General features: G+C 38.7%; 1 protein-coding gene across 1 annotated transcript; it reads left to right on the top strand.

The window, feature by feature from the left end:
* LOC117425593 (ATP-dependent RNA helicase DDX19B) lies at positions 1 to 19,047 on the top strand. Its single transcript, XM_034042645.3, has 12 exons — positions 1 to 313; positions 2,845 to 2,893; positions 5,553 to 5,609; positions 6,258 to 6,393; positions 6,782 to 6,874; positions 6,966 to 7,068; positions 7,736 to 7,850; positions 8,365 to 8,542; positions 14,161 to 14,398; positions 14,911 to 15,073; positions 16,829 to 17,020; positions 17,493 to 19,047. The coding sequence occupies exons 1-12, from the start codon at positions 257 to 259 to the stop codon at positions 17,552 to 17,554; spliced, it is 1,443 nt and encodes a 480-aa protein (XP_033898536.3). The 5' UTR covers positions 1 to 256; the 3' UTR covers positions 17,555 to 19,047.
* Positions 19,048 to 23,315: the final 4,268 nt, after the last annotated feature.

The raw sequence follows: 23,315 nt of genomic DNA, 5'->3' as shown, positions 1-23,315 counted from the left end.
TTACTCAAAATCAACATACAGAAATATTGCAGGATATTTCTTTACATACGAGTACTCTGTGCTGTGGGCTCTGTGACGCACATCACTCGTTCCAAGTCGGACGCTTGTTAATGTAGTACCGCGCGTGCGCATTCTTTCTTCTCCGCGCCATCAAAGGGAGCAGTGTAGAAGCGGCTCCTGAGAGTGTTGATAAGCATTTAAGTTCAATTAAACGCAGTTGTAAATATAGATTAATTAATTCAGTAGAACAGAAACTATGGCTACTGATTCGTGGGCTCTGGCTGTCGACGAACAAGAAGCTGCCGCGGAGTCGGTAAGTGTGGTTTGTCGTTTATTTCATTAGAATGGGCCGTGGAAAAGCACGAAACCTCCCGATACGTACACTGCAGTTTTTATAAACATATATACTACCGTTAAACTTCATTATCGCCGGGTGCTGGCAAATATTGTAAATAAACGTTTAGTTTAAGTTTTACTTTGTGATGTTCGATTCTGCTGTATACAGTGATTGATAGAAGGTTTTGAGATCATCACAGCAGCACCAGTTCAATATTGCCAGTGGCAGTGGTGTGGTCCACCCACCGTGGCCTAAACCAGCCGCATCACACAGTGATGTCATTGAATACATTTCATTGTAGTTTCATTGTGGTGATAACGGATTCCCTTTAGCGTGCCCTCGTTTATTGTGATACGAACAAAAAAATAGTCTTTTGATGTTGGGGTTATTATTTATTTATATCAAAGGCGACTTGACTTGGACGTGTAAGAGGGCAGTAAGGTTACAATGCAAGATTCAGATTTAAATACAGTGTAGTTTACAGTAAGTGCGAAGTACCACTAAAATACAATATGAACAAGGGATGTAATGCAATGTCTTTGGTCAATATTAGTAAAACACAATAGAACTAGCGATGTGATGCTGTCTGGTCAATATTTTTATTATTGGTAGTTATCAGCGTTTTTGCTGGTGTAGGTCGTACCTTTATTTCCTCGTATGAGTATCTGATATTTGGCGATTAAAAAAACAAAACCAAAAGGATCGTAACTAAATAGTACTCACTAAGTCGCTGTTGTATTAGAAAGTGTAATGCAATGTTGCCGTTTGTTTATTTTTCTATGCATGGCCCTTTATGAGGACCTTGTTTGACGTCCCCCTTGAGACTAATTTCTTCCAGATTCCACAATAGTTTACCAGGACACAGCTTTTACACCCAGGGTGCTCTCCGTTGTGTGAATAATTCTAGCTCTGTAGTTATGGCCATTGTTTTTTCAAACTCAAAACATAAACAATCCTATGAATCCTGATACATTTCAAGGATGGTAATAAGACGCCTGTTGCATAGCAGTTTCATCCATTCCAGGTTTTAAAATGAGCCTGGTTAGCCCCAGTGTATAGGTAACAAGTGCAGGTGTGTCTTATTCAACTCCTAGTAAAACCAGGAATGGATCAAACAGCTAGCAATGGGAGCCTATTGCCATCCCTGCATTTGGTTATTGTGTTCTGTAATTCCTTGTTAACATTTGGTAACACTCTTGCAGCGGAACTACGACCAAATAGCACAGGAACCAGATCCAAAAAAAAAGGCATTTAAGGGGTTTGGTTTCCTCAGAGTGTATATTTGTATATAAAATATTAAAATAAATGTTGTCCTCTCGGTGGTAGATGCTAAGCTTACTTCTGATACTGGAAAACTCAAAAAATGGGGAACAGAATCCTGGATTAAAATACATCTGTGTGCTCACCTATTCAAGATCTTAAAAAATCAAAGATTATCCTTTGGATGCAGATAAAACTCAAATCCAAAATGCCAATCTCCCATGCTTCTTGAGGTATATATTGATTCTGATGAATGTGTATCTGATGTGGAAGGCATGTTGAATATCTGAAGACATATTAAGCATGTGTTCTCAGCTGTGACAGAGAAGGAACTGGAGGTATTTTTAACCTCATGGTGCCTTGATTTTTCAGACATCTTCATTGGGGTACCTGTATATCATACAGCCCAGTTGAAATCATCAGAACAGGTTTCACATGGATACTATCCAAGGGGTGTGCAGTTTAAAAAAAGCATATTGTTCAGTGGACAAATGCTAGAAAGATCTACTTGTCCTTCTTAAAAATCTAATTTCCCCTTCATCTTCCCACAAAACACACACACAAATAGAATATAACATTTAGGATTTTGCTTTTATTAAACAATGGACACAATCAATTAGTGATTTAATAATAATTTTTGCTTCATGAAATCAAATGAACGTACAGTAAAGCCAAAAGTATTAGCAAGCCTTTTAATGCGTTTTTGGCAAGAATATCAAACTCCTGGTACATCAGACTTCACGCACCAGGCCTTTTATTATGAGGTGCAGCATTTCAGTATTTTAGGTTTTCGGTTTCGATTACCATATATACAGTGCACTCTGTTTATAAGAATCACTGATATAGAATCAACTGCATATAGTGATCGGAAACTAAACAAAATTATTCCTATACCAAGGCTAAAATAATCTGCTTGTAAGAATCAAGCAATGTGCTTATAAGAATAATTTCAGGGCAAACTGACTACATGTCTTTATGGATGACGTGTCAACAATATTATTTATCTTACAAATGCACTTCACATTGGTATCAAACAAATCATATTCTTCGTTGTAAATGCAACTTTAATACATTAGGTTGCTAGTTATTTATTCAGTATTATTCAGCCAAAATAATAATAAAAAACTACTGGATCGGAAATGCATTAATCCCTTCCAGAAGCTGACGTGTTCCCCCACCACCCCCCCCCCCACCCCCTTTTGAAGCAGCTTTTCCATTTCCACTATTTGTTTTTGTTGTTCTTACAGTTGGGTACTTTGCAGATCAAAGATGAGAAGCCCAAAGTGGAAGCCAATGGTAAGTGTGCATGCTTACACCCAGTAAATATGTGACTAGCTGGGGTGAGTCTTTTAATGCTTCCTCATCTAATTCACTGACCACATGGCTGCATTGCTAGCATGATCGATCCTGATCCCAGTATATGTGCAGTCACAGACAAAAGTTCTACCACAGTTTAAGGTAAGGACAAGCATTTAGTAAACTTTAACCTCTTCAATAAAACAAAAAGCAAAATACACAATTACTAGTAATTAATACATAATCTTTATCAAAAAACAAACAAGCATCTCATTTAAAGTATTTGTTCATGACAAAAGTATTGGCATCTCTCTTTTACTATTTTGTGTGTCCTCCTTTTGCTTTTATTGTGGCATTCAGACATTTACCATAATTCTTAACAAGTATGTTACATCTTGTTGGTGAAATCTGGGCCCATTCTGTTTTGAATATTTACTTCAGCTCAGACAGATTGAGAGGAACGGTAGTTCCTCGTGTCAAGTTATCAGCGAGAACTGCCAGAAACTATACATCAAGGGTAATTTACGTGTTTTCAGGGTATTGGCACAGCAAAAGTAAATAAGCCAAAAGCACAATTTCACTTTTAATACTCTTAGGTGAAAAGCAGAAAAAAGTCAATACCTGTCATACAGTCGCCAAAGTAAGGTAAAAATGCCCTTCTCCTCCTCCTTCTTTTTCTCCCAACGTTTTTTTGCAAATGTTTGCAGACCCCAGACACTTTTATCCATGCATATGTATATTGCAGGATGTCCGAGTTAATGACTATTAACTTGTTTTGTCAACATGGACATATACTAGGGAATGCACTTATTGTGACGTCTATATCATTCATATTAAATTATTTATTTCTGTTTTAAATTTGAATATTTGCCTGCAAAAAATAAATATAAAAAAAGGTCTGGCATGCGTGCGATTTGAAACTATAACCTTCAGTTTTTCAAGCGTGTTGTGTTACTGTCAGTGCTACACGATTAGTTGAGACAAGCAGTATTTTGAAAGATGAAGTCAGCCAGTTGAGAAGTCTCTAAACTGCTATGTTTGGGAGATTTTTCGAGTCATCATTCATCTTCTGATCTTGATCTCTGAAATTTTGGTTTCTTGTCAGTGTAACGCCCATTGTGGTCCCTATTGGCGCAAGGAAGTACGGTTTCCTCTCGATACTGGTTGATTAGAGTAACACTGTTTGTGGTCCCCACAGGACAAAAAGTAACGTTAATTTCTGAGAATTAGCTATGCTGAACGATAGCCTATATATTTGGTAAAGGTAAAACATAAATAAATACATGAATAAATATTGAAATAAATGAATACATTGGATTGAGATTGAGATCTGGTGATTGTGACTGTCATTCCTGAACTTTTATCTTTATTTTCTTCAAGAACTCCAAGCTGTATGCTTTGGTTGTTGTATTAGAAGTTGCCAGTCAGCCTAGGAGTTGGTATCATTGCACTTTGTAAAATGCTTTGATACCCGGCTGCATTCGTTGAACTTTAATCCCATGGATGTCTCCAGCTCCTGAACTGCTGAAACATGGCCATATCATGATCAACCACCTCCATATTTAACTGTAGGATCAAGTTTATTTTATTTTTTCATCATAGGCTTAACAATTTTTTTTCCAACATACTGTGGTTCATTTTTGCGGAAAAGTTCTGTTTTAGTCCCATTGGACCAGATAATTTTGTTAAAGAATGCTTCAGATTCCTGTTCGTATTTCTTGGCATATTTAAGATGGTTAGTTTTATGAATAATGCTTCTAAATCTTTCTTTAAGTCCTTTGCTGTTAGTCTTGTATTTTTTTTTTAGCTGCTCGGATGATTCGCCTACCTGTTGTACCAGTACTTTTCTTTGGATCTCCACTTCATGCATTTCAGTTGAATTTGTCCTGTGGTGCTTTTTGTGGATTTTGGTATTCCATATTTCTTTGATTCTGTTCTGTAGTCATTTCCTTTGTTGTAGTTTGCTACAAGTGCTTTTCTTAAACATGAATCCAATTCCTTTGTCTTGACCGCCTGCTGTGTTGCCAATATGTTTTTCTTCATAGATGTTTGGAATTTATTGCCAGTTTTCTAGCTATTGGCATAAGGCAGTTTAATTACTGTGTAATGGTTTTCAATCAATGAATGTATATCTTAATTAGTTTTACAGACTAACATTTTTACAGACTTTTAATGTAAAAGTGTCTGCTAAATGACTAAATAATAAAGGCGCCAATACTTTTTGTCATGAACAATGTCTGAAAGTTATTACTTTTTTTATAAAGATTGTTTGTTAAACTACTGTTGCATTTTGGTCTCTGTCATATTATTTAGTGGCTAATGTTCACTGAATGAGGCTGACAGCTCGCCAGTATCCTCTCCTGTTTCCAGGTGTAAAGAGGCAGCTGGCTTGAACTCGCTGGATCAGAGAGCACCCAGTGACCTTGAGTTCTCCCGAGCTGCTGTGAAGAATTGGTGCAGTGAAGGAACAATAATGGACATTCTGAATTGGGCACTCTAAATTAAAAAAAAAAAAAAAAAAAATGAACACATCTGATAGATATGAATGCTTGATACCAGCCATTTTAATTTGTACAAGCAATATTCAGATTTAAATGTTTTTCTGTAGAAATGTACAGTTAATGTTGTTTTGTATTTAATGAAAGGTTTGTGATTTCAGGCACTGATGTTAAACCAGTAGAAAATGCTGAAACCAAACCAGATGATGAAGATAAAGGTGTGTAACTGTGGAATAAAGTCGGATTGTTCTGGTCAATTGAAGTGCAGTTCCTTGTGGAGCCAGCATCAGGTGTGATAGTAGGTGCCTCTGCAATCGGCTCGTCCCTCATCACAGCTGTCAACTGAGTGAAAGCCGCTTCAAACCACCAATAGAAAACATGCAGTGCTCCCTCATTATACTGTGGCGTCGGTTATAAGGCAGTACGGTCTTGGCTCTCCTTTGCCCTATATTTCTGTTACACTTGCACTTGCATTCTCGTTATAAAGAGGAACACAAATAGCACATTATCTTAACAATGCTTCATTATCATGCTGTCAATCCTGGTCAACATTGTGACACGCAAGAGATGTGCTTCTGTGGACCAAATCATTGGACAAGACATATCTGTTTGCACTGGAGCAATGCACTGGGAGCTACTCCTCAGGGCTCTCGGTGTAGTGCATCACCCCACACTATGGCGCAGGATATTCACACAGAATTGTAATAATTCAATTAGCAAGAACTCAGTAGTACAGTAGGGATTTGCCCATTTCTTCTGTATTCTCCAGCATGATTATGCATACTGGTTAAAAAATAAAAGCAGTTTGCGTGTTTTGGTGTATTCTTTCTTTTATTTTTTTAAAATGATTTCTTTTTATTTCCCAGAGGACAAAGCTGCTCAGTCCTTATTGAATAAATTGATCCGCAGTAACCTGGTGAATACAACAAATCAAGTAGAAGTTCTGCAGAGAGATCCTAATTCCCCTCTCTATTCTGTCAAATCATTTGAGGAGCTAAGACTGTAAGTTTGCTTTTTTGCTTCTGATAGTTGTGTTTTATTGTCTACACATACAGTACAATGGCCTTGTTGCAGGTTAAGTTGAATATAAAACCACTTAAACCATTTGAGAAGCAGACTACCTAATATGGTTACCATATTAATATGTGATACTCTTTCATATATAAGGCTCACATTTGATATTGATCGAAATTATTTTTTTAATGCTTCAGCCTGCTGTACTATGTTGGAATTGGTACAATTTAACATATAGTCACATGGTGTCCACGGAGATGCTTTGTTTTTGTTCACCAAACACAGACATATTTGTTCTTTTATACATGTGTATGCTTTTTTTATTTATATTGTAAAAAATCATATCTCAGTCGTTTCCTTGGTTTGTTTTTTTCAGGAAACCCCAGTTGCTACAGGGAGTGTATGCCATGGGGTTCAACAGGCCCTCCAAAATCCAGGAGAATGCTTTGCCCATGATGCTTGCGGAGCCGTAAGTATAGGGCAGTGTCTGCTTGAGTGTTTTTTGGCTTCAATGGCGGTGGAAATCTATACCAATGTTTGTCTTCTTTGTTTGATTCCAGGCCACAGAATCTAATCGCACAGTCCCAATCTGGCACAGGTAAAACAGCTGCCTTTGTATTGGCAATGCTGAGTCACGTGGATCCTGCCAGGAAATATCCTCAGGTGAGAAATGCATTGTGTTCACTGTCTACACACAGTTTAAATGCCTGCATTTGCTAAAAGACGTATGTAGAAGAGAACACAAAGTGGAATTTCTTTAATCCTTATCAAAAAGACTAGAGTCACTTACAAGAAGTCTCACCTGAAAGACAGAGCTTAAGTGACTTGCTCAGGGTCACACAGTGAGTCAGTGAGTGAGCTGGGATTTGAACAGGGGACCGCCTGGTTACAAGCCCTTTTTCTTTAACCACTGGATCACACAGCCTCCTACTATTATGTGCACATTTTCATGATTTGAATTGGATGCCTTTTCTTATTGCATCAAATGCTGCAAAGTAACCTACCAACACAGCTATTGATTGGTTTGAAAACCCGTCAGTGTCCCGTACAACACACTGATTTAATTTATTTTCTTACCTCTTTAGCACCAGCAATATTATCACTGGTCCCCATATTCTTTCCTTTATTTGCCTGTATTTTAGACTTCTTATATACAGACAATGGTAAGACAGGGTGACAATTCTGAAGTCCTCATTTAACAGATATAATGAAAAAAATTAAATGTATTGATGTAATTTTTAATCATTACAGTTGGTTTCCAGCTCAGAGGCAAATTTGTTGGCATGATGTTGTTTCTAATGTGTTTGTTTTGCTGGTTTCTTTTTTGCAGTGCCTGTGTGTTTCGCCAACCTATGAGCTCGCCTTACAGACAGGGAAGGTAATTGAGCAGATGGGAAAGAGCTACACTGAAGTTAAACTTGCATATGCAGTCAGAGGCAACAAGCGTGAGTAACCCAGGATTCATTGGCAGCCCTTTGCTCATATAAAACAGAAGTGCATCCTAGACACACACAGACAGAGACATGCGTTTATAAGAATCGGGTGGAGTGTGGGGTCAGGAGCAGGTTCAAATACCGGTAGTGCTGAGTTGGGGTTGGTTAGGCTCACAGCACCACAGCAATCACTGCTGGTCAATGTAAGGCTAAACTCTCTGCATCAGAGTTCAAAAGCTCGGCAACTCCTACTGCATACCTTCACCAGGTTAAAAGAAGCAGTCGGTAGACAGTTGAAACTGGCATTCAAACGGGGGACAAAGTGGGCATAAAACACATGGTTGGGTTCTTGAAATTACCAAGTTTATCAGGAAAGAGTAGAAATAAGTGCCCAAAGGTCTCAAATAAAATGAGTTAAACTCTTAATACTACAGTAAGTAATGGCTGCATTGACATATTGAAATATGTAAGTGATTTGTGTTATGTGCATTGTGGGTGCATAATGTTGAAGCCTTGTTTTAAATAGTGGAGAGGGGAATGAAGATTCAGGAACAGATTGTGATTGGGACTCCTGGCACGGTCCTGGACTGGTGTGCCAAGCTCAAGTTTATTGATGCCAAGAAGATTAAAGTGTTTGTGCTGGATGAGGCAGACGTCATGATAGCCACGCAGGGCCACCAGGACCAGAGTATTCGTATACAGAGGTAAGAATAAATAAATGAATAAACACCTTCCTATGGCAATACAGTAAAGGCACTGTTAGTACAAATGTCATACTTTACTACTTACTTATCCAATTGGGATGAAACTTGCTAAGGGGTCATTCCACGCCAACTCAACCAGAAAAGGGACATTTCGTTGCCCGTCCGTCTCAGATTTTCCTAGAAAAATTCACCTGGGGGTTTTCTGACACGCTGAGTTCAAAAATGATAGCCATTATTATTTTTTTTTTTTTTTAATGTCCCCTTCAACCTGTGACCTTGCAAAGGTCAACCTAAAGTGAGAAAGGGACCTTAACCAGAAAAATCACCCTGGGCGCAATTTAGAGGCTACCATTATGTGTAGCACCTCGTTCTACTCGTATTGAATAGGGCTTTTCAGAAAAACATACTAGGAGCACCCTACTCACTTCTGGCAAATTGCCAGACGAGGGGTAACTGACAAGTTTTATTCGAACTTCAGCCTAACCCTATACCCTGTAGGGGATGTGGGTCCTAAAATGTAAGTATTGCTGTAAGACCCTTAGGTAGCAGTCTTCCAAATTCTGTGAAAAACATTTGGTTTCAAGTCCGACCACTGATCATTAACCCTTAGCAGTCCATTTATTCAGCGTGTGTCAGGTCTAATTTATTTTCACACGCGCAGTTTATTTTAGACGCGCTGTTAAAAGTATTTTTTTTCACAGTAAAACAGGTTTAAAAGGCACTGCATATCATCAGGACACTCAGTACTGCATCTCCAACCCCGCCCCACCCCTTTTTCGCTATATTTTTCAAATGCCTCTTGATAATAGTACATACCTATAAATCATCTCTTGATCACTCGTTTTATCACCAAACTCCTCAGTAATGCTATCCAAGTCGTTATTTTATTACTACAACATCTAAAAAAAGCTCTGCAAATGTCTGTGATGTTCTTTGAGCGCTGGATACGGAATCAGCTATCTTGTTTGTTTATGTCCGTGTTATCTATGTGGTGTCGGGTCTATCAGTATTCATGAGATGCACCCCTTTTTTTAGGCTTCTTTCGGTTCCTATCGGTCTCACTCTGCTTTTTCAGGAGAAAAAATAACTTGAGACCTGTTTTTTGCGTCTTTTTGATGATGTCGGACAGGGTCTGACATTGGACCGGAAAGGGAAAATTGCGATGTCGGACCAGGTCCGACATAGGACCGCAAAGGGTTAAACCCCCTTGAAATCTCAATTTTTGCTCTTTGTACCAAGTTTAGGCCATAATAACTTGCGTGGGGGGACTCCAAAAAATCACCCAAAGATATGTTTGGATAGATGTTTATGAGATCTACAAGCATCAAGCAAAATATTATGGTATCCAGGGATTTGGGCAGATTTTTGAAGTTGCATTTGTCATGTGTTCGAGCATTGCTTTGGTGAGGTGAGTTCTATCTAGACTGGCTATTTCTTTAACTTTGCAGTCTCTGAGGATTGATCTAGAGGAAAAAGTAACAGTATGTGCTTCCACTGGCACTAGCTTGGAGCTGAGGGGTTATGAACTTGCATGGGACTTGGAACATCTTTGTTACGATGACATTTAAAACTACCAAAACCTTACTTAGTTGGATTTTAAAAACTAAATTCACAGTTTTTTCTTAAAACAAAAAAAAAACAACTTCCCTGTTTACAGCACCTTTTTAAATACACCTGTGTCTGTCATCGAAGACCTCCTAAACCAAAGACTTTCAGATGTGCCTGAAATTGACTGATTGGTTAGCATGAGAATGCAGCAAATGGCTTTTTCACAAATGGTTGGTCAGTCAATCAGTTATCCCCATAGGTAGGCACCACAGCTTATAAACAACTTTATCACTTTTTAGTTTTTAAAATCCAACTAAGTAAGATTTTGGTAGTTTCAAATGTGTCATCATAACAGCGAAGTCCCAAGTCCATATGCAAGTTCATAAACCCTCAGGGAGCCAGATCCCCTACAGGGTAAAGGGTTAGGCTGAAGTTTAAATAAAACTCGTCAGTTACCCCTCGTCTTGCAATTTGCCGGAAGTGAGTAGGGTGCTCCTAGTATTTTTTTCTGAAAAGCCCTATTCACTACGAGTAGAACGAGGTGCTACACATGATGGTAGCGTCTAAATTGCACCCAGGGTGATTTTTCTGTCAAGGTCCCTTTCTCACTTTAAGTTGACCTTTGCAAGGTCACAGGTCGTAGGGGAACTTTAAAAAAAAATAATGGCTATCATTTCTGAATTTGGCGTGTCTGAAAACCCAGAGGTAAATTTTTCTAGGAAAATGAGACGGATGGGCAACGGCACTGGTTGAGTTGGCATGGAATGACCCGTAGGACATTATCAAGTTATTGAGTATTGGCATTGATTATAATTGGAATTGGATTCTGTGGGTATACAGAGTCTATCTCATACTTACATTTTTACATAGAGAAGTACTTTTTCACTTGTAATAAAACTTAATTTAGACATGATGATCAGAATCACAGGGTATATGAGGCATCTGTCTGTGTCAGACTTGCATTTTGACAGGTGCATACAGCATTTGTAGGTTATTTACTTCCATGATACTCTAGCACAGTGACGCACAAAGTGGGGCGTGGAGAGTGTGTAAGGGGAGCGCGGCTATGACTAGAGGCAGTTCTGTGAAAATAAACTTTTTTTTAAAGAATAGAAATTTTTAAATAAATACATAAATGACAGCTAATTAGTCCAAGATCTTACCTTTTTAAATGAGCCATTGACGATCACTCTAGGACTTGTAGAACCAGAGAAATTATGTCTGAAGTTGAGACTGCCCGTGAAACTGGAGTGAACAGAGCTGAAATGTGGCTTCCATGTATGGGACGCGAAGTGTGTCCGGGGTGGGAAGCACCCCTATTTGAAGTGTTTTTCCTGGATTTAATGTAAATCGTGTATTTCTTCCTAGATTTAACCAACAAAGTTCTGACTTTGCTTAATACATAAATGTTAACAAACACATTCTTATGTTTGGAATGTGTACATTTTTTTTTGGCATTGTAGTATGCAGAGGGGGCGGAAGCATGGGCTATCGGAGTGTAAGGGCAGCTCTGCAGCACACAATCAAACGCTTCAATGGGCACGGGCTGATTTAGCTTCCGATTTAGCTGGCAAAATAAATATTTATTGTAAAAACCCAGGTTTATTTTTTCAGCTTTAATTGCTGAACAGTAATGTTTTGCAGATGTATCTGTTAGGTAAATGTTGAATCACCAAGTGTACAAGAAAAAAAGATTTAAATTCACTGATGTATTTGTTAGAAACCCAGATTTAACGTGTCAGCTAAATGTTGACTCGCCAAGTTTAAAAAAAGATTTATAGACTTTAAATGTTGAATTTACAATATGTGTTTAACATTTATAAATTATACCTGAAAGTACAATTTTCAAAACTTGTAAGAATGTGTTTAATATTTATGTATTTAGCTAAATCTGAACTTTTTGTGGTTAAATCCTAGGAAAAAAATATGCGATTTTACATTAAATCTGGAAAACAAACACCTATTAAAATATAAAGTTAAGTTCTAACGTTTTAATATATGCGTCAGCTAGGGATGTGCCGATTCACATGGTGAACTGTGATGTTTTTCTTGACGATGCGATTATCGATACAGTGACCCCTGTATCTGTTTTTTTATTTAAGTAAAATTTAATCTGTTAACATAAACATCAGTATGCACTAAATAGAGAATATTCTTTATTAGCATGCACTCTAGCAGCCTCACCTACCATTCACTGTGTTCAGGGTGCTTTTGTCAAGTCCACTGGCAGCTGAGTGAAACAAGCTGAGAGGAGGCGGTTTATTAATGTTGATAATCTCATCAGGGCGATGGAGAAATTCAACCTAATCCGGGCGGTTTAAAATCCAGTGGATTTTTGTGAACCAGAACATGTAGATTGCTTAGTGTCCCTCAAGAAAAAACTCAAAATATAAAATAATTATATTTGTTTTAAATAGAATCTCCATTTAGATTTATTTCTTTTTTGTCAGATTCAGAACTTTTGAAAAACTTGTTTCCAAGAATTTTTTTTTTACAGGGGTCCAGACTGCAAATGCAGACAAAACAATTGTAAACTGTTTTTTTCGGGGTATTGGCGCCTGTAACTCAAAAATGCTGCCTCTCCCTTTAAAAGCATATGTCAATATTTATTAATGCGCTATGGCGTCGGTCTGTTATGGGGGGGAAAAAACGCATATCACACGTTTTAATAAACTGAAGTGCGAGAAGGATGGTAATAAATAAACTAAACAATTTAATCGAATACAAAGGCTTGTAAGCGCAGATACGTGCTGTATTAACACCAGCAGAATACGGGAAACCCAGTTTCATACAGCAGTTGTGACAGTGAGCGAGTGTTGTGTAAAAATGTAGTATTTAATATTGTGAATAGCAGGACCAACTCACTGCAATTTAAACTTGTTTTTACTGAAATAAACAGTAACATAAGCAAAAGAGCTGTTATCTGTGTTCCATGCTGTCAGACTTCACTACACTGAGCATGGGAGCTGCAGCATGCTGTCAGACTTCACTACACTGAGCATGGGAGATGCAGCATGCTGTCAGACTTCACTACACTGAGCATGGGAGCTGCAGCATGCTGTCAGACTTCACTAACACTGAGCATGGGAGCTGCAGCATGCTGTCAGACTTCACTAACACTGAGCATGGGAGCTGCAGCATGCTGTTTCACATGTTACACTGCACACAATCAGAGGTGCAGTCACCAATTCCAGACACAACACTAGATGCAGAATATTTAAAATATAAGTACATGCAGAGTTCATTGCAGTCATCAGCTGCACAGATTAACCAGCAGAATGTGACAGCAAACAAATCAGTACAGACATGAAGTTACTGTCTTGTGTCTTAGCAAATTGTTGTATTTTAAGCAGTTGAATATGATAGCAACTAACTTGCTCCTGAAGTGGCACCCACCCAGCAATTGGATTTGGTGACCATTTATTTTCTTTTGGCCGATGAGCCGTTGGCTCCTTAGGCACAAACTTTGTCTGGAGCCCTAATTTGTTGTTTTAAATACATTTATTTTAAAGAATAAACAGAAAACAAAAGCAAAACAAGCTGTGAAGCTTATTTGACCAAAAGTGCTTTACCAGTGTTATTGCAAACACTTGCACAAGCAAATGAAACTATTGTGTGATTTTTATGTTTCATGCTTCATTTACTGTATCGGAATCCGTATCGTATCACGATACGTATCATATCGTGAAGACACTGCCGATACCCAGCCCTAGTGTCAGTGGAGGGGGGCGCAACAAAATGTATGCTAAGTAAAGGGGGCGGCATATAAAAAGTTTGCACACCACTGCTGTAGCACAATACTTCTCCAGTTGCGACTACACTACCAAAGGACCTGTGTGTATCATCATCATCTCTGGGGTTATGAAGGCAGTCTGTCCAACTGTTGTATTTGATTCTAAGAACCACTTGTCCAAGTTGGTTAGGACATTTTTTCTATCAATGTATCAATTTGTGGGTATGTGGGGTCTGTCTGTGATACACTTACATTTAGAATTGTGCTATTGTTGCATTTCCAGATCAACATATTTTTGCCTATCATCTTGCATGAAAAAAACAAATCTTTTTTGTAGAATGCTACCGAACGATTGTCAGATGCTGCTGTTCTCTGCCACCTTTGAAGACTCAGTGTGGAAGTTTGCCCAGAGAATTGTGCCGGAGCCCAACATTATCAAGCTGAAACGAGAGGAAGAGACTCTGGACACAATCAAACAGTACTATGTGCTGTGTAACAGTAAAGAAGAAAAGTTCCAAGCCCTCTGCAACATTTATGGAGCGATCACCATTGCACAAGCTATGATCTTTTGTCATGTAAGTTGCTTAGTTTGAATAGCTTTTTCGTTGTAGATTTTAACTATAAAGTGCTGGTTGTGCCGAATTTGGATGGGAATAAAACAAAGTGATTTGTTGAGTAGGAAGAGGAAACTGGTATTCATTAGGGATGGGCACATGTAAACGTTTATTCGAGTAATCCATTAGAAAATTGTTAATTGTTTCGAAAACTACTAATCTACCTTGTATCGCAACAGATATAAATGGTCTGAACCCATTAACCACACTAGGCTGGCCACTGCAGCACAACGTCTTACTGTTCATAAATCATTATTTATTTCTATGGCTCTAAATTACTCAAGGTCATGACAGATACAAAAAAGGAAATCTCCAGAAGCATTTTCAGTTTTCAATGTAACCCTAGTGAGATACAGGCCAGTCTGCATTGCAGTGTAATCACATGGAACCCTAGGGAGGTACAGGCCAGTCTGCACTGCAGTGTAATCACATGTATTCCAGATACACAAACCAATTTCTCTCTTCTTTGCTAGACTCGAAAGACAGCTGGTTGGCTGGCAGGGGAGCTATCAAGGGAAGGTCACCAGGTTGCACTGCTGAGCGGGGAGATGATGGTGGAGCAGAGAGCAGCCGTCATCGAGCGCTTCAGAGACGGCAAAGAGAAAGTACTGGTGACCACCAACGTGTGTGCAAGAGGTGAGTTAGCAAAGGAGAGCCTAAAGTAGAGAGTGCTTTGGGACCTCTAGTTTAGGAAACTGGTCACACAGAGACATTGTAACATGAAGGCTGCTGCTGCGTGTCGAGGGAGGGCTGTATCCCTATGTAAAGTTCAGTTAGAACGGCAGGATTTTTTATGAAATATATACACTTTGTAAGTGTCCATAATTATTAAACACTCAGTAGTGCTAAATTTAGGGGAAGAAAACACTTAATATATTAGAGAAAGGCGTTGCCATTGAATTTCTTTTTTTTTTTTTTTTCTGTTTGTAAACTTTGTTAGTAGTAATAGTATTGTATATGTATTTAACTGTGAATGGCAATTAGCTTGCATACAACTTTAACAGAGTGTTGAGCAGTGTGAGATAACATGGTGAATTGGACTGGGTGGGGTGGGGTTAGTAGACTCAAACTCTCCTAAAACTCTGAATGAAATAAATCAATTAGCTGATGCTAAAAGCCATTAAGGAAGAAATATAGAAAGTGGGCTCTGCATTGGAAAGGGTAGAGACAGTGGTGAAAGATTTACTGCAAGAGTTGTGTTGGAAATAAAAAGATTGGAGTGATGGTATTGTAAGAGTTGAAGAAAGTATGAGACATGGAAGACTGGGTTCATGATAGTGTTGAGTGCTGAGTCAACGAGGCACACCACTAACTTACTGGCTACATCCTTCTACCTGGCATAACAGAATTCCCAGTTAGAACCACATGTGAAAAATGCACCATATGAAAGACAGAATTACAGTTTGAATTCAGCTGTGCTGTTGGCCTGTTAATTAGTTGATTCTACTTATCTAGCATGTTGTGGTGTGATGTTGGTCCTAATTTTGTCCTTTTTAAGTGTTTAGGATTTTTACCAACCTGCTTGTGTTGAAAAGGAAGATATTTTTAATACATGTTATGGTTATTCCTGGGTTAAACCTGCCTCAGTTTTCTGAATATACAGAGGTTTCACAAGGAAAACAAAACACATTCTAATTAGCATTTAAACTTCCTTTCAAAGAGGCTTTTAAATTGTAAATTTCTTTGTCCTGCAGGTCTCTGTCGTTATTAATTCGCTTTGTCCTCCAGGTATTGGTTGTTATTAATTCTCTTTGTCCTCCAGGTATTGATGTGGAGCAGGTCTTGGTCGTTATTAATTCTCTTTGTCCTCCAGGTATTGATGTGGAGCAGGTCTTGGTCGTTATTAATTCTCTTTCTCCTCCAGGTATTGATGTGGAGCAGGTCTTGGTCATTATTAATTCTCTTTGTCCTCCAGGTATTGGTTGTTATTAATTCGCTTTCTCCTCCAGGTATTGATGTGGAGCAGGTCTTGGTCATTATTAATTCTCTTTGTCCTCCAGGTATTGATGTGGAGCAGGTCTTGGTCATTATTAATTCTCTTTGTCCTCCAGGTATTGGTTGTTATTAATTCGCTTTGTCCTCCAGGTATTGATGTGGAGCAGGTCTTGGTTGTTATTAATTCTCTTTGTCCTCCAGGTATTGACGTGGAGCAGGTCTCTGTCGTTATTGATTCTCTTTCTCCTCCAGGTATTGATGTGGAGCAGGTCTTGGTCATTATTAATTCGCTTTGTCCTCCAGGTATTGATGTGGAGCAGGTCTTGGTTGTTATTAATTCGCTTTGTCCTCCAGGTATTGATGTGGAGCAGGTCTTGGTTGTTATTAATTCGCTTTGTCCTCCAGGTATTGATGTGGTGCAGGTCTCTGTCGTTATTGATTCACTTTCTCCTCCAGGTATTGACGTGGAGCAGGTCTCGGTCGTTATTAATTTTGACCTGCCTGTGGATAGAGAAGGCAATCCTGACAATGAGACGTACCTGCACAGAATCGGACGCACAGGCCGCTTTGGTAAACGAGGGCTGGCAATCAACATGGTGGACAGCAAGCTGAGCATGAGCATCCTGAACCGGATCCAGGACCACTTCAGTAAGATCCTTCTTTATGTTGTGCAGTAGGGGGCTGCAGATAACTATTCAAATCAGCCAGGTTGTGTTTTGGTTTATTATCTTGAATGTCCTTTTGGTGGCAGACAGGCATAAACATTAAACAATAGATTTCATAAACATATGATACAAACAAGGTAGTCCAGGATTAGTGTTAATCGGGAAACCAGTGATTAACTCAACTGAGCGTGTTTTTTTTCTCAATGGCTGATTAGCCAGAGCCATCCAGTGATCTGTCAATAAGGATCAAGTTTCCTTTTGTTTATTTGGCAATGCACAACTGTGCTCAAAATGGTGTTGGCACTTGCTAATTTAAATATATTTTGGCTGATCTAGCCTACATGTCTATGGCAGGGGTACTACAATTGAAAAGCAGCTCCTGAAGTTATAGTCTAAAGATATAACAATTACTTATTCTTAATCCTTCTTTTTTTTTTTTTTTTTTTTTTAAATAGACAAGAAAATCGAAAAGCTCGACACACATGATCTTGACGAAATTGAGAAAATAGCCAACTGAGGAGCCTGGAAACCAGAAAACATGTCTTCAATAACTTCTGCACACATTGGACTGGGATTTCAATTGGTGTATTTCATAGCACACAGGGAAGACTTTCACATACAAATTATAGGAGTTACCTAATTTTAAATTGTTGCTGTTGGACTGTACATTTTTTGTTCTTTTCTGTGGAATCATTAAAAAGGCAGAAGAAGTTTACATAAAGGTCAAATTGGGTCTTAGCTGAGCCTTAAATGCTTAATATTTTAACTTCAGGTTAGTAGCTCTGAATGCCAAATAGTCTAGGTGCTTAAGATTGAGAACGGACACATTGTGATTCATTTATTTCTTTGTATTAGTTTTTTAAAGGGTTACCACCAGTAAAATAGCACTGAAATTAAATTCACCGATTTACATATTTTAGCCTAAGTAAGAAGACGTGATGTAGGATGCAAGGACTTGGCTTGCTGGTGTAGGGATGTTTACTTTAGAGCCAGCATTACAAATATAATTGCTTTAGCTTGCAGGGTTTTGCATTGTTAACATTCTGGGGTTATTGATGCCAGGACTCAAAGCTGTTTAAATAAAACAAGCCCGGAAACGATGAAAGGAAGTATAGAAAACACACAATGCCACTAAACTCATCATTTCAATAGATTATGATGTATTACAGCCTGGCCAAGATATATGTTGCTACTGTGTGCACTTCAAATCATATTCAGGTTTATTCTAAAATGTAATACAGTTTAGAAGTTGGAAACTAATCTTATTTCTGATCAAGAGATTATAAATGCTAATGTGTTCTTTTGGAGTAATTTAACATTAACAATATGTAGACCACATTCATTTAAGGTCACTGATCTCCTGGCCACTGAGAACCTAGTTTACCTTTTTCCAGTCCCTTTCATGAGCAGTAGTTTAACAATAGTTTGTTAAGATTTGATTTGGGTGATGCTACAATGGCTGTAAAAGGGATAATGCTTTTCTTTTCGTGCTAAGCAATATTTTCTAAATTCACTGTTTCAGTTTTCACTCTCAGCACTGGAAGCGTTGAGAAACAAAATTAAACAATGTAGTTGAGTTCAAATTCTGTTCAAAGACAGGAAGTCAGAAACTTTTACCAAGTAAAAACATTTAAAGGCATATTTAAATTGTACCTAAAACTTTAGGAGCAACTGCACCCTGTTTCAATTATTTGTAGAAAAGCTGTGCTTGGCAACAAAAAAAAAAATTGACTAAAAAAATGAAGTGTGTGTTATGAGTTTTTGTACTATGGGGTGTATGCATTTTTATTTGGACGGTAATTGGGTACCCTCCCGTATTTAACTGCAGATGTGATGAGAGAGTGCTTGAGTGTAATTAGATGAGTTTTAAATGCCTACCTTTTATAATAGCTATGAGACCTGTACACAGCAGATCATATAGTACAATTGACCTTACCTTGAATCTGCTGCAATGGTTTCATGGTTATTTCTAATGACCTTTTATTGTAATAAAGAATGCATACTTACTGATCATTGCTATTGTTCTTACATTGCTGTCTACTGCCTGTCACCTTTCCAACCCACACCTATTTTTATTTCGGTTAAATACCATCGTTATTTCATTGTTGTATTATATTACGTTCCCTTTACAGCCAACACATAAATATGCGATCTGATAGAAACCTTTTCAAATAGGAGAACCATGGAGACAAATTAACAGCGTTTTGTTCCAGATGAGTTTGCTCTAAAAATGTAGTTTTTCACAGGTGTAGAGAATGGCTTCTCTAGTTTAGAGAGCCTTTGGAGCAGGGTTCTCACTTTATTTTGCTGGGCCCCCCCCTTTGGATATTTTTCAGGCTGTGATGACTTCCCCATCCCACAGTGTGATATATGAAATGACTGTACATACTACATAGGAACGCTAAATGAAGCAGGGACATGTAATCATGATGCCTGCAGTCAATGGTGCCGGAGCCGGGGGCGGGTTTGCAGGGTAGCTGTAATGATTTAAACAGGACAGGTGAATCTCACAGATGATTCAGAACTAACTCTGAGTACACATAATTTAACTACGCACTCGTGGTGTAGCTTATGTCATGCCTTCCTATTACGTAAGCATATCCTTGCATCTCCCCTTTTAAGCTACTTCAGATATATATACAATCCCAAGCAGTTCATGTCAATGTCATTGAGTCCTGCAAGTATCTTGCTGGTTTCCTTATTGGACGTCCACTAACATGGCTCACTGCAGGGGGGAAGTTGATTGGCTACTGGCTTGCACTTCGATGAAATCGGTGGATCGTTTGGTAGCTGTATTTCTGCAGACATGTCTGCTTCACTTGTGTTTCCATCTTTTCATTGACGGTTGGTGTCTTGGGTGTTTTTCAAACTGCAGCCTTGTCGATGAGTACAGTATTTGTAGATCTCTTCTATTCCTGATATTGCTTGTCATTGACCTCTACAATGTAGGATCGCGGTTCTTTTGCAGGTGTAACAACTTGTTTTTATTTGTTCTCCAGATGTACTGGTTTGATTGGGGAGTAGTTTTGTGTTTTTGTTGTAGTAGAATTTTTTTTTCTGCTTTTGTTTGAGATTCACTCGTATGTCTGTTTCTATCAATTTTGGTGTGAGCAATAATGGTCTGGTGGGTTATCAGTTCTTGTTCTCCTGCCCATTAACATCTAAGTGGGTGATCCTAAACCTTCTATCAGTGTATTTTTTAGATCAATTAAAGCAAGGTATGGGTCTTAGTGATCATGTTTGGCTTTTTTCAGTAGGCTTAATGGTCTGAATGGCTCTTTCTACCATGCCATTACTTTGTGGGTATCTTAGTGAAGACTCATAGCTCTTAGTAACGCGAAAAAATTCTGCTCTTCCAAATTGTGGACCATTATCAGTAATGAGGATGTCTAGCATACTGTGATTTAATGTGGTTGATTACTGTCTTACCGGTCATGTTTTGCGATATTGAAATTTCAATGAATTTAGAGTAGTAGCCAGTCATAGCGAAGTAATTTTCTTTATCAAATAAATCTGCCCCTACCTTCTGCCCTGGTCTGTCTGTAATGTCATGACTCTGCATCAGTTCTTTAGGTTGGGCCTTTCTGTAGTGGTTGCAGGTGTCGTACGTGGCAATTGGGTCACTTTTGACTATTCATGCCAGGCCAGAATGAGATGTCTCTTGTTCTTGACATTTTTCAGTGCCTAAATGGCTACTGTGTATTTTTGCTAACATCTCTTTTTCTCCATGATGCTGGTACAATTAATCTTTCTCCCTTAAGTAAAAGTCCATTCTCTGTGGTGATTTCTTCTCTAAACAGCCACTACTGTCAGAGGTCTGGGTCCATATTTGCATTTTCTTTGGGCCACCCATGTAGTATTGTGTCCTTCAGTTTCTGGAGAACCGAGTCTTCGTGTGTTTGTCTGGAACACAGTCAGTCAGTTTCTCACTACTCTTGGTAGCTTGTCAGTTGTATAGACTTCATACTTATCTATATTTACTTTCTTGAGCTGGCGATTTATATTACTTTCTTGAGTTGGCGATTACTGCTCTACTGAGTGCATCGGCTGTGTAGAGCTCTTTCCCTGTTTTATTTCACACTCAGATCATATCTTTGTAGCTTCTACATCATGTGCTGAATCCTTGGTGGTGCTGCAGACAGCGGCTTCCTGAAGATGCTTTCTAGCGGCTTGTGGTCTGATTCTACATGTACCTTTTCTCTCCCATTTGTACTGGTGGAATTTCAAGCAGCCAAAATCTATCGCCAGCATTTACTTTTCGATCTGGGCATAATTTCTTTCAGCCCTGTTGAGCGATCGTGATTCAAATGCAATTGGTTGCCCTTCTTGCATGCTCCCAGTCCTTCAGATGATGCATCCACTGAGTGTCACAAGTTTGTTAAAGTTGTAGTATGCTAAAACTGGTGGATTTGTGATGACTGTTGTTAGATCCCTGAACACTACATCATGTCTGTCCACCCAGTGCCAGGCAATATCCTTTTCAAGCAGTTCCCTTAATGGCTTGTTTATAGTGGACAGATTTTGGATGAATTTTGCTAAGTAATTCACCATTCCCATGAATCTTTACAAGTGTGTTTTACACTGTGGGGTTGGCATATTCACAATTGCTTTCATTTTATCTTCATCAGCTATACCCTTCTCTGCTTAGCATGTGTCCAATATGTGGAACTTCACTCAGTACAATTTTAGACACTTGTATATTCAAAGTTAAACATTGTTTCCGAGCACTATCCAGAACCTTAAAGACTTTCATTATGTTCTTTAATGTCGGTATCCCAGATCAATACATCATACATTATAACCTTTGTGCCATCTAGTCCTTCAAAAATCTGGGAAATGTTCTTTTGGAACACTTCTGGTGCTGAACAGATGCCAAGTGGCATGCAGTTAAACTTGTAGCGTCCGAAAGGTGTTAAAGGTCACTAGCTCTGAACTTTGTTCATCTAGATTTATCTGCCAAAATACATGACCTGCATAAAGTACTGCAAAAATATTTGCTCCTGCAGGCTTTGCAGCAACCTCCCCTTTTTATTGCTTTATTCAAGTCACGGGGATCAATGCATATTTTAACTTTGTTTGGTTTTTCAATAACAACCACTGAATTAACCCTGTAGGGTTTTCCACCTTTTCTATCACACCAAGCTTCTCCATTTTTCAGACTTTGCTTTCATTTTGTCTTTTAGACCAAAGAGAATCCTCCTGGGTGGGTGGATTTCAGGGCCCACTGGTTTGGCCATTTTTATATTATGTCCCCTTTCTAGGCAACCTAACTCATCAGAAACATCAGGAAGGTTTGACTGTATATCTTCAGTATTGTCCACTTTATCATCATCTATGGTCACAGCAAATTATTTCCTCACTAGCTTCATTTCTAAGCAAGTCTGAAGCCCTATGACTGGTGTGAATATGAAACTAGTTGTGCTCTTGATCTCTGAATTGCATCTCTGCATAGCGTTTCATACATCTTCAGTGGCATTACATTGCATTGTGCTCCCGGGTCTAAATTAAAACTCATGTTCTTTCCATTCATATTTAACAACACTTTCCAATCAATTTCTTCTTTGTTTGTTGTCAGCGTTTCTATGCAGAGATTACTCTCGCTCCCACTGCTTGATTCTTCTTTACGCGTACATTAGTACTATCTGCTGCATGGCACATCCTTGCAAAGTGATTCTTCCGACTACACTTTCTGCACATTTGTTCAAATGCTGGGCAATTCATTGGTTCGTGCTCATGACTGCACTTTACACAACTAAATGTATACACATGAGCAGTTGTACTTCCTCAGCTCTTGCTTGTTCCCTGTCTATTTTTCTCTTTTCTTAGAGACAGTGTGCACTAGATGTTCCTCTTGAGTTGTCTCGCTTAAGCTTTTTACTTCTGTTGCGCTGAGTTCTGCTGCCCTGCAAATATTGCTTGCTCTAACCAGTGTCAAGTCAGCTTCTTACTTGGTCATTCTGTGTGCCACACACAATTTTATCACAAATTAAAAGAATCACACAGTTCTCCAAAATCACACGATTTCGCTTTCAGCTTCAAGTCCATTACACAGGCGTCTAGATTCATCCAGGTTTTGATTTCTAATATTAAACAGATGGCGTTTGTATGTCACATTTTTTCTGTGGTTACAGTACCTCTCAAAGTTGACCGTAGTCCGTGACAGATTCTCTTTACCCTCTTTCTCCCATTCCAATGTATTGTACACTTATAGCACTGTGGGACCAGTAAGGTGGAGAAACTTCATGGCCTACACTCTCCCCTTTTCTGCAACTCCACTT

This window comes from Acipenser ruthenus, chromosome 20 (assembly GCF_902713425.1).
Source record: "Acipenser ruthenus chromosome 20, fAciRut3.2 maternal haplotype, whole genome shotgun sequence".
In the NCBI taxonomy this organism is placed as follows: Eukaryota; Metazoa; Chordata; class Actinopteri; order Acipenseriformes; family Acipenseridae; genus Acipenser; species Acipenser ruthenus.
This window is presented reverse-complemented; position numbering and strand designations above follow the sequence as displayed.

Excerpts from the sequence above, each read along its gene's own strand:
- LOC117425593 (XM_034042645.3), top strand. The coding sequence starts at position 257 with ATGGCTACTGATTCGTGGGCTCTGGCTGTCGACGAACAAGAAGCTGCC. Across the intron at positions 5,610-6,257 it reads ACCAGATGATGAAGATAAAG|AGGACAAAGCTGCTCAGTCC; the intron begins GTGTGTAACTGT and ends TTTATTTCCCAG. Across the intron at positions 17,021-17,492 it reads CCGGATCCAGGACCACTTCA|ACAAGAAAATCGAAAAGCTC; the intron begins GTAAGATCCTTC and ends TTTTTTAAATAG.